General features: G+C 47.0%; 1 protein-coding gene across 5 annotated transcripts in view; it reads left to right on the plus strand.

Annotated features, from left to right (window-relative positions):
* The window catches only part of Slc39a11 (solute carrier family 39 member 11), a 379,584-nt gene extending 373,029 nt beyond the window's left edge, over positions 1–6,555 (plus strand). For all 5 annotated transcript variants that reach the window (XM_063258751.1, XM_063258748.1, XM_003478772.5 and 2 more), the window contains 3 exons: positions 1,828–1,926; positions 4,377–4,535; positions 4,861–6,555. In XM_063258751.1, the coding sequence (XP_063114821.1) occupies positions 1,828–1,926; positions 4,377–4,535; positions 4,861–4,939 (337 nt within the window). In that variant the 3' untranslated portion in view covers positions 4,940–6,555. The remainder of the gene's footprint in view (positions 1–1,827; positions 1,927–4,376; positions 4,536–4,860) is intronic.
* The last annotated feature ends 8,347 nt before the right edge of the window (positions 6,556–14,902 follow it).

Raw genomic sequence — 14,902 nt, forward strand, 5'->3', positions numbered from 1 at the left:
TCCTTAAAAAGTAAACGGAGAGCAGCCTCAGGTAACATGGATGAAGGTTTGGCAAACTTGTAGGAGAGAGCAGTAGAGACAGTGCTGGACCATAGGCCTGGGCCAGTGGGGTAAAGGTGTCCTCTTGCCTATCTACTCTATTTTTAGGGACAGTCCTTGCCTCTAGTCTGGAGAGATGAGCTCAGTGGCCCTGCTAACTGTAAGATTGCGTAACAGGTCCCCTACTAAGGAGCTAGTAATAAATATTGGATGCCATCATTTTGATAAGCAAATGAGTGGACACTGAGGGGAGACATTGTAAAGCTATCAAGAAGGGAGAATAGGATGAGAGCTAATGACATGAACCACATGCCAGCTAAATGTTTCCAAGTTTAGGGTTCTGGTGGGGTCAGTTGTTTTTTAAGAGTCTTCTTGAACTGCCCCTGGGATGGGTGTTCTGAGCAGTGGGGCCCCACTCGTGAAGCCTCTGTTAATGGGGGTGGGATAAAGACAAACACTGGTAAGCTATAGCCCTGAAACCTAATGAAGATTAAATATTCAACACTGAGAGCCCAGCCTGGCAATTTAGGAACTTGGTGAGACCCTGCCTCAAAATAAAAGTGGCTGAGGATGGAGCTCAGTAAAAAGGTCCTGGATTCAGTCCCCAGTATTGGAAAAACAGTGAACCACTGGGGATTATCCCTTGTGTTCTGTGCTGGAGACTGGAACAGAGGCCATGGCTAGAGCCAAGTGGTGACCTTTTCATGCCCTTGAGGCCTTTTTGATCAGATGGGCTTCTATGGAGGGTCTGCCCCTTGTGCCTGTTTAGTCAACGTAGCATCTTGCTGGGGGAGATTGTCTCAAATGTCCTCCTCCCTATTGCACTCAGCCTGACCAGTATCCCACCCCTCACAGTTCTGCTTTCTCTGAGTTTGACATTTGGTTGATACATGGTTGTGTGCAGCATGTGTAATAGAGTTCTTCATAAAATTCATTACGAATTAATAATTATGTACATGCCTGTGTTCCTGGCTAAATCACGTGTTGTTGGACATACACCTGTCTTATCCTGCTTTGCCCTCCCTCTGCATGCCAATTCCTAGCTCATGGACAAAGCAGGCTTTTTTTTTTTTTTTTTTTTTTGTCTTTTTCTTTTTTATTGGTACCAGGGATCAAACTCACGACTGCCTGCTTGCAAGGCAGGCGCTTATGCCGCTGAGCTAAACCCCCAGCCCCAAAGCAGGCTTTCAAAATCAGAGACTGGCCAGCTGGCCCAATCGCACATCATTGGGCCCTTCAGCGCCCTGAAACATAGAAGCAGGAAGCCAGAGGATCACAGTGAGCACCACCCAGATATAACGTGATTATGCCAGACCCCAGCCAGAGCTGCACCATCAGATTCTGCAAATGTACTTGTCCCACTCCTGAACTTACTTCTGGATAGAATGTGATATACCCATCTGCGTGACGTAGAGATTACATGCTATAATGTTTTGAGCACTTGATATGTGCTAGAACATTACAGGTTAGCGAGGTCCCTGGGTCATATAGCAGCCAATCAAGGTGAATGTTGGTATTTCCCATTTGTGGACAAGGTAAAGAGGTGGATAAAGTGAAATGGTTTGTGCAGAGCAGTGCAGTCAGCCAAATCTCTAGCCAGCATGTTCTCTGCTGGATTGTAGCACCCTGCAGATGCTGTCACCAGCCCCGGACCGGAAGATGGGGAGAAAGATCTATGTCACTCAGCTCCCTGATACCAAAAAAGAGTTTTTGTTCTGGCCAGGGTCCCCCATTTGTGTGAGTTCACAGTTGCAGATAAGAGCTTCACATGCCTCCTTGGTTTTTCAGGAATTTGGCCTTCGGAATTGGAATCCAGAATTTCCCAGAGGGCCTGGCTGTCAGCCTCCCTTTGCGAGGGGCAGGCTTCTCCACCTGGAGGGCTTTCTGGTGAGTGCCTCAATGTCAGAGGCACAGCTGCCTCTGATGTCAAGTGTGTGGTTCTTGCCCTGTGTTCTGTGTGCGCTGTTTTCTGTGAGAGCATTTACTTCTTGGAAGCCAGGCTGGGGCTTGTAGTAAAGCACCCATAATGCAGGTTAATATTGTCTCCCAAGGCTGGCAAGCCTGAAGGAAAAATCCTACCTCCTAGCCTTCCCGTCTACACACCCCAACTGGAATAGCTGTATCCTATTTCAGTCCCCCTCTGTGGACCGCACAGCAGTGTTAGATTATCTCCCTCTTTGGTCTGTCCATTGTATATATTACATGCATCAGCAGACACACTGCCACCACCTGGCCCCAAGAGTCACTCTGGTAGCTCCTGCCTTACACTCATCAATGTGAAGATGAGCATAAAGGATGATGACCATTACACTCACTGGTTTTTCCTTCCCCTGAGGGCCTGTCACCTTTCAATGTCCATGTCCCATTTTCAAAGGAAGGAGCTGTGGGACGGGACATCAGATGGCCATCCTGAGTCAATTGGCTCATCAGTGGTGAGAAGCCCAATACGCAGAAGGTTTTCTGTCCTGTCTGTGATTGGGGCTCTGACATTTCTTAGACATTTCTTAGTTAAAACAGTCAGTACTCTACTCGATATGGTAAGAGCACCTGAAAGTTCTGCCAGTAGCAATCATAAAGTACCCTCCATTTCGAAGACTTTAGGATTCACAAGTTTGTGTACACACTTATTTTGTTACTGCCTTCTTCAATCTCTGAAGGTGTTCTGAGCAAGAACTAGCAGGGTGGCCATAGAGTTTGAGTTTTTTGAAAAAGTAAATGTAACAGCTCTGGCTGTCATTTCATATAGCTGAAGCACCAGGAAGAAGAGGGGAAGATGTTGAGCTCTTATGGTAGCGGCCAGACTCAGATAAAATTTTATTCTCTCTCTTTCATTCCTTTCTAGGCTTGACCTCAAATCCTCATTTTCCTGGGGTGACAAACCCAAGGCAGAAATTATACACCCAAAGACTTACCAGTGCTGCTGGTCTGTGAACCAAAGTATGGGGAGCCAGCAAGCAGTGCCCCCTTTAAAGGATTCCCCAGTAAAAACAGGGTCTCCCTCATCCCTAAGGCACATGGGGCAAGGGAAGAAGAGCGTGGGAGGAGTCAACAGACCCCGCAGTGTGGCCTCTCATCTGGGGAGCTGGCAAGGAGACAGCTCTCATTCCCGCTTTACAAGTGGAGGGACTGAGGCTCAGAGGCAGTGTATCTTGCTAAATGCCCACTGCAAGAAGATTGTCCCAGCTGCTGCTGCTACTCCCTACTATTTTTTCCCCTCCTCCTCCTTTTTGAGACAGTCTTACTATGTAGTTCTGGCTCTACTTGAACTCACTATGTAGCTGAACTCACAGTGAGTGATCTTCCTGCCTCAGCATCATGAGAGCTGGAACTGCAGGCATGCACCACCATGCCTGACTCTAGCTGTCCTGACTTCTTGCCCTGTGGTTCCCTGTAGCAAGTGGCATTTGCCTGTGGGTCTCAGATGCTGACTCATCTCCTGCTTTTTCTCAATACTCCTGAGTGTTGCTGTTTCTATGGAGCATAGTTGAGGACATTCATTCTTGCTAGCACAAATAAAAGGATTTCTTCAAGGGAGAAATCTCATGTTGATCCAGGACTCAAGGGAGGGCTGTCAGCACACATATGATTAGGTGGGTGCTGCAGCGGAAGTGGGTCATTGCCACCCAATTAGAAAGCTAGCAGTTGAGGCCGGAGCCCCTGACATGCCAGGAACAGCTAGAGAAATGGCTATCCCACCGTCCTGTCCCGCCATGTAGGCACCTCATGAGGAGCAGAGATATAACGGGGTACAGCCACGCTGCAGAATGCTCTGCATATGCACTATAAGGGTGCAACTTACACAGGTTTTGCTAAGTGAAATAAACCAGTGAAAAAAGGACCAATATTCTGTGATGCCATTTACATGCAATATACAGGGGCAGTAAACATCAGAGGAAAAAAATAGATTGGTGGTTGCCAGGGACCAAGAAGAGGAAGGAACAAGGAGCAGCTGCCAGCAAGTGCAGGTTCTTTCAGAGGTGATGAGCGTGCTCTGGAATTAGTGGTGATGTTTCCATAACCTTGTGAATATACTAATGGCTGCTGAATGTACACATTAAATATGTGTGCCACATGGGATGTGAATTATGTCCCATTAGTGCTGTCAGGTGTAAAAGACATGTTCTGAAGTGTAAAGCTCTAAAGGAATTGAGGTTGGGTCTGTAGGCAGAGGAAGAGGCGGTAGCTGTGATGCTGAGTTGCTTTTGCACTGCTATACTCAGATGTGACTCAGAATGAAACACCTCCATTTTCTGGGGTTAAACCCCAAATTTGGACATGTGGAGCGTCCACCTGGCCGTCCCTCCAGCGGCCTGTGCTTCTATTCTTTCTCTCCCTAGGTATGGGCAGCTGAGTGGCATGGTGGAGCCCCTGGCTGGGGCCTTTGGGGCCTTCGCTGTGGTGCTGGCTGAGCCCATCCTGCCCTACGCTCTCGCCTTTGCTGCAGGCGCCATGGTTTACGTGGTCATAGATGACATCATCCCTGAAGCCCAGCTCAGGTAGGGAGGTGGCCTTCCTGCCTGCCCCTAGCCCAGCCTGTCCTACCCCTACCCTGGACCTGCAGCTGCATCTTCCTCTCCTCATCCCTTTCAGTGTTGTCCCTCCACACTTGTGCCCTCTGGGATTGACAGGGAGGAAAGGCACAAGGTCACAACACGGGTGACATTAAGCAGCTGTGAGGCAGAGCCTCAGCTCCCTTGCTGAAGTAGGTGCCTGTAGGCTGTTTCCCTTTGGAACTGGACACTACAGAGGAGGCCTCCGGCGTAGACGGCATCTCAGAACTTCCACTGAGATCTTCCTGTTCTCCCTCCCATTCTCTCCTAGTGGTAACGGGAAGCTGGCATCCTGGACGTACATCCTGGGATTTGTGGTGATGATGTCACTGGATGTGGGGCTGGGCTAACACCAAGACCCTTCAGACCCCAGGAAAGCCAGCACCAGACTTCTGCGGGACCACAACCCTTGTCTTCAAATTAAAACACTGTTCTTTTCTCTCCTCTTCATCTCATTATTTGGATCCACCCTGATGAAAATCTGACCACTTTTCCTTTGCTTTTGAGGGAGATACTGGCTTTCTTTAGAATCTCATGGTGTCATGGAACCACAGGGTTTTGTTTTGCCCATGGAATGAATATGCCTTAGCTGGGGTTGTCAAGGACATACAGATCAGGGAAATCTCTCTTTTCCTCCCTCAGTCTCCCTCACTAGACTCTTTGGCAGCTCCTCAAGGCCACCCACAGAAGTAAGTTCCCAGAAGTCTCTTGAGCGCTTAGGCCTTGGGCTCAGCACAGATTGGTGGCACTGCTCTGCTCCTTCAGTGCAGAGCTTCTGCCCCCTCAGAATGCAGAAACTAGAGCTTCACGGATGCGACACCCTTTTGCTGAGGCCGAGTCAGCCTGAAGAAGAATGCACCTTCCTCTCCCTCCCCCAGAGCATGGGAGAGGCCACAGACAAAGGGAAGTTAGCCAGTCTGTTTGTCTTTTTCTTTTTTTAAGGCAAAAATCTGCATTACTGATGTTAAAGGGATTCTGATATTAGGACGACTGCAAACACAGTGAACCCTGTGGAAAGAGGAGTGTAGCTTTGAGCAGAGCTCTCTGCTCTCAGTGGGTTCTAAGAATAGAGTGTTCATCGTGGTCCCCAAACTCCTAGGCATTCATTCATTTAAGCTTCTAGGCTCCATCTTTCTAACAGACTTGAGAATACCAGCAAACTGCTAAAACCCCAACTCTCCACTAATTGATGGAGGTGAAGGAAGGGCATTTGGAGCCTACAGTGGCTCTTTCCCTGCTGACCATTTGGTAACTTATCACCCAGCCAGAGACTCTTGAGCTGCAATGGGCTTGACTGTAGTCTGGCCAGAAGGCTTAGGATGGAACAGGAAGAAAAGTAGAAAAAAAAAAAGAGAGAGAGATTTTGACATTGCCTTCTTAAAGTAAATTTTAGCTAAGTTATTATGAAAGGACCATAAATGATTGGAACTAGACTAGAAGCCACATAACTTCTCCAGCCAGGGCCACAGGACCTGTCTGCTTCAACACAGTGAAGGCCTCTCTTCTCACTCAGAGAAGTTTTTGGGATTTTGAGTGGACTCTGCCAAGAAGGCAGCCAACCCAAAGAGCCAGGCATTCAGGCATTGTGTTATCGATCCCTGATCTCCCAAGTTTACATGTCCAGTCATTTCCAAGGGTGAATCTCCTGCTCTGTGAATGCTCTATGAAGACCATGAAAGCCAGCCTTTCACTGGGTCTGTGTATGTTCTTCCAAAGCACTGATGATCAAAACTGAAGATGCATTCAGAGATTGGATTGGTTGAGATTAACTGAGTTCACTGATGATCAAAACTGAAGACACATTCAGAGGTTGGAATGGTTGAGATGAGCTGGGTTGGTGGTTATTGTATGTGTATGTTTCATTGTTTTATGTCTTTGTATACAGTTCTACATAATGCAAATTGTTCTTTCTGCTGAATAAGACATTGTAACTGTGATTATTAATAAAAGGAATATTGTTGTGGAAGATCTATGTAATGTCCAGTCCTTCTCAAAGCTACTACTTTCCAGGGATGATAATTCATAATTGGATCTAACCTCTCCCCTACCCAAAACTAAAAGGAAAAGCCCAGACAAGAAATGCTGGTGAGAGCCTTGGTTGCAATTAACAGTATTCAGGAGGAATCTAATGAAAGGTTATTAAGGGAATGACAGTATCTGTAGGAGAATCAGGCCTAGAAATGTGTTGGATATAAGAAAGTTAGAGGTCTGGGATCATGGCCTAATTTCACCTGGGGAACAACACAGTTTAGATGCCTTGACTTCTAGTGCTGACCCCAAGACACTGGACACCATCAAGGTAATAAGTGGAAATGTCTAGCTCTTACAGCTGAGATCCTGTGCTCATGATCTAGCTAGTCCTGGCCCTAGCCAAGACTCACATAATAGATTTTCAAACATTTGGAACAAGTTCAGAGCCAAAAGAAGAAACCAAGTTCATCTGTGCATTCCCCTGTTTGCACTTAAGAAAAAGTATTTGAGAAAATGTGGCCATTCCTTACACCGGCAAAACTGCACTCATCCCTTCTTCAAAGGGAGCCACCTTGGTGCTCTGTGCTTTGTCAAATCATGTGCCAGGGATCACAGAGTAATGTCCACTCCTCCCCAAGTTGAGTCACAACCCCTGTCATTTTTTCTGTCCTGTTTGAGGTACAGTATAAAGCGAACCCTAATCATGTACTCTGTTTATAAAAGAAAATAAAGAGGAAGGAAAGAAAGAACATTAAAATACTGACATACACACATGGCACAGAAAGGAACATGGAACCTACAGCTCTTGTTTCTTTTTCTGGAGGAAAAAGCCCTGGATGATTTCAGGTTGCTCACTTCTGGCTTCCCTGCTGGGTCGTGCTGTCTTCAGCTAGCACCCCATGGATCGGGCGCCCACCCAGCATGACATTATCTCCCCTTCCCAGGCTGCACACTGAGGTGGCCCTGTCTGTACGCAGGACTGCAGCGGTCTTCCTTCAGCGTCCACCCTTGGAGTGATTGGGGAGGAGAAGGTTCCTGGGAGGACCACTGAGTTTCACTTCTCCCACCCTGGCCTGTGCCTCACAGTGCAGCATTGATATTTTGCCAGGACTTGTCTTTGCAGTCAGCATTATAATCCACACTTTTTTTCCCCTGGTTTTTATTTTCTACTACCACATATTTGCAAGCTGCAGTGTTTACTTACATTTCTCGAGGGGAGTTGGTGATGTATGTGACACATCTTAATTCTTTTTATGTCTTTTCCCTCCCCCCATTTCTTGATCTCCTTCCCATTTGACAAAGTTTTATCTTCCTACTTCCCATGATCTATCTTCCATTTTGCTCTTTATTTATACTTTGGCCTCCTCACATAAGAGAAACCATGTGATATTTAAGCTTATTTCACTTATGATAGTTTCAAAGTCGACTCAAGTTTATCCTTTCAGTCGGAGCAGCACTCCATTGTGTGTAAAATACCACGTTTTCTTTAACCATATTAACTGCTGATGGATGTAGAGGTGACTTCCAGGACTTAGCCTAAAGATAGCCATTCATGTAAAGGCGCGTTAATTTTCTGATGGCCAACCAACAAGTCCAAAATGTTATTGAGTCCTTTTTCCTGTTCAGCACCTACACGTACCCTAATTCCTCTATTTGCATTTCTTTAGGTTTCTGTTTCAATGGAATTAGGTCTCGTGCATATTCTACACATCCCGATTCCAAAGGGACCTGCCTGGTAGCTAGCAGCCCCCATGGTGGGTGGCACATTCCTTTTGCAGGCACTAAAAACGTAAAGTCAAGAGAAACTGTCACATATAGAGTAGACAGTCTTGCCCAGTTCATTACTTGGTTGGTTTTGGTTTTTTTTTTTGTGTGGTGCTGGAGATTGAACCTGAGGCCTCATGTGCTAGGCAAGTGCTCTACCACTGAGCTCTATCTGCAGTCTAGACAAGTTTTGTTTGGTTGTTTTTATATTTTATTTTGCCCACTTAAAAAGAAGATCCTTTTTGTAGTGGGGATTTCAGAGGAGTTCCTTTTACTAGAGAAACAATAATTTTCAAATTGGGTCCGTTCTGGGAGTGGGATCCTGTACCCAAACCTCTCTATCACCAAACCTTCAATCTTGCTCATTTCAAAGTCTTAGTTATTTGGCCAGATCAGTTGTCACTGCTTGCACATTGGAAGAGCTTCTTATATCATTCTTTCCTTCCAAGCAAAGTCATGTAAAAGCTGTCTCTTGCCTGCTATGTGTACCATAAGCTGCCCTCCCTGAGAAATTGAGAGCTGGACCGGCCTATCACGTGGGTTGCAGTGTGTGAAGCACTGCAGTTTTTCTTCTCCTGGCCAAAGATTGTTGGGAGACTCTCCTTGGGACACTGTTCCATTTATGAAAGGGCCAGGGCCAGGGGCAACACATGAGGACCGAGCCACCTTCAAATGACAGTTACTTGTGCCTTCAGGACCCTGTCAGGCTTAGTCCCATATAAACCATTTCTAATTGGTACAGGGGCTTTCATAAATGAGTTAGCTACTCCAGTGCATGTGGGATAGCTGAGGCTCAGGACATTGTGATCAGTCATCTGAGGTCCAGCAGTCAGTCTCTTGGGACTCAGAAGTCAGTCCCCCTTCCCACACTAGGACATACACCCAGCTTCTTGTGACAAGTACCCATATCAGTAACTTTCAACCAAGAAGATGTTCTTCCATCCATTGTTAAAGCAGCCTCACATTCCATTCCAACACATATTTTCCCGAGGATATGAAAAAAAATTAAGAAAGTCCTAGAATTGATCCAGGTATGCTGATGTAATCCCAGCACTCTGGGAGGCTGAAACAAGGTGATTGCAAGTTCCAGCCCAGCCTAGGCAATTTAGTGAGACTGTTTCAAAATTTAAAAAAACCCAAAGGGCTGAAGATGTAGCTTAGTGTGAAGGCCCTGCAGTTGTTCCCCAGAACCACAGAACAAAGTTCTTGAGGTTATATTAATTTGTAACCCTTCCTCCTGGCATGCATTTGCCGCTGCCACCCTCTGTGGCTTGGGAATGGAGTATGTCTCTCAGAGGTTCATGCGTTAGAAGTTTGGTCTTCAGCATGACAATGTCATGAATAGTGGGACCTTTAAGAGGTGCGAGCTGGTAGGAGGTCATTAGGTCATAGGGAGCACCAAGCTCAGCAGCAATGGGCTAGTTCTGGAGAGAGGGTTGAGTGAGTCTAGCCCCTCCCTGTGCTCTGCCTTCCTGTACTGCCATACTGTCTCTCCTTTTCACACATGTCACTGTGACACCTTCTGACATTTCTCCCCAGAGGCTGAACTGATGAGGGTACCTGATCATTGACTACTAGCCTCCAAAACCATGAGGTAAGTAAATCTCTCTATTTTTTCTTGTACAGTACCCAGCCCTAGGAATGTTGTATCGTGATGGAAAAGTGATAGGACATTTTCTTCTGAAGTAGGCTGAGATATACTGCATCAGAACTGAGCAACGTGCAGGGCAGGACACATGGGGAGCTGAAGTTCTGTGTAGGTTGGCTTCTGCAGACAAGACAAAGGAATCATCGTGTCTCCACAAAGCATTTCAAAAGACTGGAGAAGAGAGGTTTCCAGAGGCAGAGGAGGTTCTTTGAGGGTTCATAATTCAGAAGGCCCTAAGTATTTCAAAAACTTCCATATGTCCCTGTCCTGTTTCTGGGTCCTGTTCCTTCCTGGCCAATGCTCCAGTTTTCTTTAGACAAGCAGTAGAAATTCAGCCAATCCGCAGTATCCAATTTAATCTTTGATTTCTGTTTTCTTAGCTTTATGGTCGAAAAAGGCAAGATGTCTTATAGAAAGCTCCAGGCTTTAGTCTCATCCTTGATTCAGGAGTTGACCTTGCCAACATTTTCTTTCAGCTGCTTGGCATTGCTTGACAGGACTTCCTGTCAAGGCCCCAGGCCCTGGCTGATGGCAGAAACAACCCTTTTCCTCCAGGCTAAGCCCCTGGCAGCCCCTTTTTCCAAGAGCTGGTTTGACAGTAGGGAGATGGGGTAGATGTTAGCTCTGGGTCTTCCCTGAAGCCCTCAAAGGAGATGTTCTTTCCCATGGTGCTGAGGTTGGGACTGCAGGGCCATCGGGTAGGTTAGACCCTGCTCCCCCAGTTCCCTTTAGAGCCTGGAGTCCATCATCATTATCCACATGGCACCAGGAGGAAGATGAGGTCCAGGAGTGTTTGAGAGCGTTGAAGCTGAATACACGTGCAGGGCTGTGGCGTGGCCCGGGCCTGATAGAACTGAGAATGAAGAAACATCTCATGGTGCAAGATAGGCCAAGGCCGAGGCCACCTAAAGACTTTCTGGATAGTTTTCCTTAATTAGGATAGTCTGTTGCTCTGAGGGGTCCTTGAACCCCTCCCAAGATTCTGATCAGGTTTCCTCCCTTGTCCACTCAGCTCCTTGCTTGTTCTGATTAAACCCTGGGTGTCTAGCATCAGTGGGCTAACCAGCTAACACAGTTAGGAGCTCTGCTGAGGACCTCACTCCTCCTGCAGCCCTAAAGGTCATGCTGTGTGTCTTATTCCTTTGAGCCTTTGCTGTGCACATGTTTGGTAGATTGGGGGTCAAGATACAGACCCCAACACAGGAGGTCTTATGGTTCATGTGGAGCTGGGAAGACACACAGTGGGTCTTTGCTGTGTACAGAGGCAGCAGAATTCAGAAAAGGACTTCCCAATCCCCTCACCTGCAGCATTTCCTTTGGTGGGGCCCCATCCTGCATAAGTGAGACCTTAAGTTGTTTAAACCGTGAAAGCTGCTAAACAGAGCCCAGTGGCTGTCCTGCTTCCTCCTGGAGTATGATTTGCAAAGTCACCAATCTCCTGTGAATCTCACGACTACAGATTTTGCCTGCCCACCTTGGTACTTTTTGACCCTAAGGACTCTCTGAGCCGCTGACATCGTGGCTCCCAAAGGCTGGAGTTTTCTCCCCTACTGAATGTCCCAGGTTAGCCCAGCACCTCAGCAGGTGTGATCCCACTTTGCAAGCTGCCCAGAGCCAGGTGAGGCTGGCTGCTTGCCTGGGTGCACGTTCCTGGGGCGGTGCCCAGAGTCCCCCTGGTGCCGGGCGAGGCGTCTGAGTGGATCCTCAGGCGGCTGTTGACCTGTGCTGTCAGGCAGGACAGCTTCCAGACTTTGCACGCAAAGGGCAGCAGGCTGGGAAGCCTCAGTCCACCTCCTGCAGTTGAGCAGCCAGTCTGAAAAGGATGACCTGGCCACCTGCTTAGCAGCAGTGAAGTTGGTCAGACACCTTAAAGGAACCCCATGTTATCTATAGGTTGGTCGCCTCTTGCTCATCCATGCTAAAGGTCCTGCTTTGCGGAGCTCTCTTTGGAAGTAAATAATCATAAGTACACATACAAAACGAAGGACAGGGCTTGAGAAAGGGAACTGTGCATGAACACCTGTAGTCTAACCTCAGGGGCAAGGCAGAGTGAATGGATTTACTGTCCACCACCTTCCTGGACAGCCTAAACCCACCGCTGTGCAAGAGGGCTGAGGTGTGTCCATAGGCAGGTGAGCACAGCTCAGAATCCTGCTTCTCTCTCCTGCAGAGAGGAGAATTGAACCTAATCCATCCTTCCGCAGGATAAAATGTGGCCAGCAAGGGCAATTGTGAATCTGTCTCACAGCTCTTCAGCCCTCTGCCCTTCTGCACTCCTTCCTGAGACAGCATCTGGACTCTTCCAGGACCCTATCAGCATCTTGAAGGTGAAGGGTTTTGGGGGGGCCATTGCTGGTCTGCAGGTGCTTCTGCTGAGACCTCGGGGCCCCCATGCATCTTTGGGGCACTACTGTCTTCTGCTCCAATGCGTGAAAAGACATGGATGAATGAGCAGAAAGCTTGATACTGGTCCAAGGATGCTAGACTTGGACTTCCTCTGACCTTGGTTTTTTAGGTGAGAATTCAGTGTGTACTTGGGTTTATAGCTTACATTGATCACCAGGCAGCTCCTGGGAGGTAATTTAAGTTTATTGTGTGAGTTTAAGTTGTTCAAAGTTTTTCTACAATAGGAGCCTGCCTCTTCTATACTTTTTCAGTGAAAATACCCACTGAATTGAATATGTAAAGTTAAGGGAAATGTCACCCCACACTTTCAAACAAGTCTGTGACATAGGTTTTAAAAAACCACAATACTGCTCTTAAAGGATTTATGGATCTGCAGGTGCCTTCCACATGGACACTGGTCACATTTGGTAACTTGTTGGAGATGGTCGCTTGTGTTTGTTTCCTATTACTCTGTGTCGCACTGCCACAGATTTAGCAAAGTAAAATGGCACATGTGACTGTTTCAGCATCTGTGAGCCAAGAGCAGGGACACAGTTTCTCTGGATCCTCAGCTCAGGCTCTCATGGGCTGCAGCCATGGTGTTGGCTGGACCATGTTCTTCTCTGGAGCTGGACTGGAGTAATCTGTCTCCAAGCTCACCTCCTATGGTGGTGGCACCCTCCTCCTGGTAGCGGTGGGACAAAGGCCTGCTGCTCAAATAGGCTTCCCCCATTTCCCAGGAACTCAGTGTTCTTACAGCTGTGTGAATTCCTTGCCCAGGGCCTGACTGCTTATGGCATCAAGCCAAGAATGAGTAACTCCAGTAAGTCAGCTAGAAAAAGAGATCCTAAAGAAGGTGATGTAATTGTGAGAGTGATGTCCCATCACTTTGACTATTGTCTACTAGTCCATAAACCCAAGTCATATGAGTTCATTTCAAAGATTCAAAGATTCAAAGATTCTTTTGCACCCATCAAGATGATGCAAACTATAGGTAAACCTATATCATAATAATAGGTTTAATCATTTCTTTTCGTCTGGACACTTTAAAGGGGTGTGATGAATTGATCACAGGGACGCATGCTACTGGGAGGTCTGGCTGTGCTGAGTGAGCTCTTGGGAGTCCTGGTCTCTCTACTTTGCTCTCTGAGGGGTTTCCATGGGCTTATTCCCCAGAACTATGGATCAGGGCTGTGACCAACTCTTAGCTTCTTTGCATGATCCAGTGACAAGAACTAGAGACCCACAATGGGTTTGACTATAAAACTGCTTTGGATTGAAGCTACACAGAAACCTGTGGAGTGTGGCAGTAATTCCCTGATTTTAATCAATACTTTTATTTTGGTCTAGGGACTTTTAAAATCAACTCCCAGTAACACAATTTTGTGACAATGGCTATTTAAACCTCAGTCATTGGTTATTTTCCAAGGAGGAGGGGAAGGATTGGGAGACATGGGGAAGATAGAAACTAAAGTGACCCTGGTACCAAATTTACAAAAGGACCGTAGACCTGAAAGTCTCCAGAGGCATGTTTTAAAAACACATAAACAAAATTATAAACAGACTTCATAATAGAAACAACAAAGATTACATAGGTCAAAATTAAACATTAACTTTCTTGCTTTGAAGCCCAGTTTTTGTTGTAAAGGAGATCTGGCAAAATTGACTTTCAGGTCCTCTGGTGGAGATTAAAACAGAACATTCTGGACAATAGCAAGGTTCCTGGGAGATGTTTCCTTACCCCATGGGTTATGCCTCTTTGGGAAGAAGGGTGATGTAGGTGTGTGTTTGTTTAATGCAGGGTTCTTGGCAAACCTATTTGGCAGGTGCCAAAAAGCAAAATGCTCTTTTCCAAACCAGAAAACTCTGCTGCCAGTGTCCTGTTCTTATCTCTGAAGCTCCAGGCTCCAGCTGGCTGATGTAGCCACCATGGTCAAAGGAAATTTCAGGTTTACCTGTTTTTCATGATGGGCTCTCTCATTCAGAACGTGCACTTCCCAACTGTGAAAAGCAAACATGGAAACAGGTACGACTTCATCTCAAGGTGTAGAGCTGGGGTGGAAAAGCACGCTAAGCCAGAAGGGGCGCAGGGTATGAAAGGATGCTTAGTCAACACTGTGGAAAGCCTCGCGGAAATGTGTTGCTTGGGGCCTGGGTGGGCAGAGAACACGGCTTTGGGAAAAGGCACAGTTCCTCAAAGAAGCGTCCTTGGAACTCACAGCATTTCATGTGTGTCTGTGTAGGAGATGACACTGCTGATAGCATGGCTGATTGCGATCAGTTCTGGCAGGGAGCCCCCAGCAGGGCTTTGTGGTTTGGAAAGGTGCACAGGTTGCCTTGGAAACTCACCAATCTCTACCCAGGGCTGCCACTACCACTCATGCCCAGTTTTTGCCACTGTGCACTCAGCTTCTTTTCCTACCTCCTTTTGCTGGTCAGGAAGGTGACACCACCCATTTGGCCGTGATGTGTTACCCATGAGCACTCCATGCCCTGCTTCTTGCAGGATCATCTACTCCCTGTGTCATCCATGGCCTATGAATTG

Source organism: Cavia porcellus, unplaced genomic scaffold (genome assembly GCF_034190915.1).
Source record: "Cavia porcellus strain 051 isolate PalLab524CR breed Dunkin Hartley unplaced genomic scaffold, mCavPor4.1 scaffold_12, whole genome shotgun sequence".
Lineage (NCBI taxonomy): Eukaryota > Metazoa > Chordata > Mammalia > Rodentia > Caviidae > Cavia > Cavia porcellus.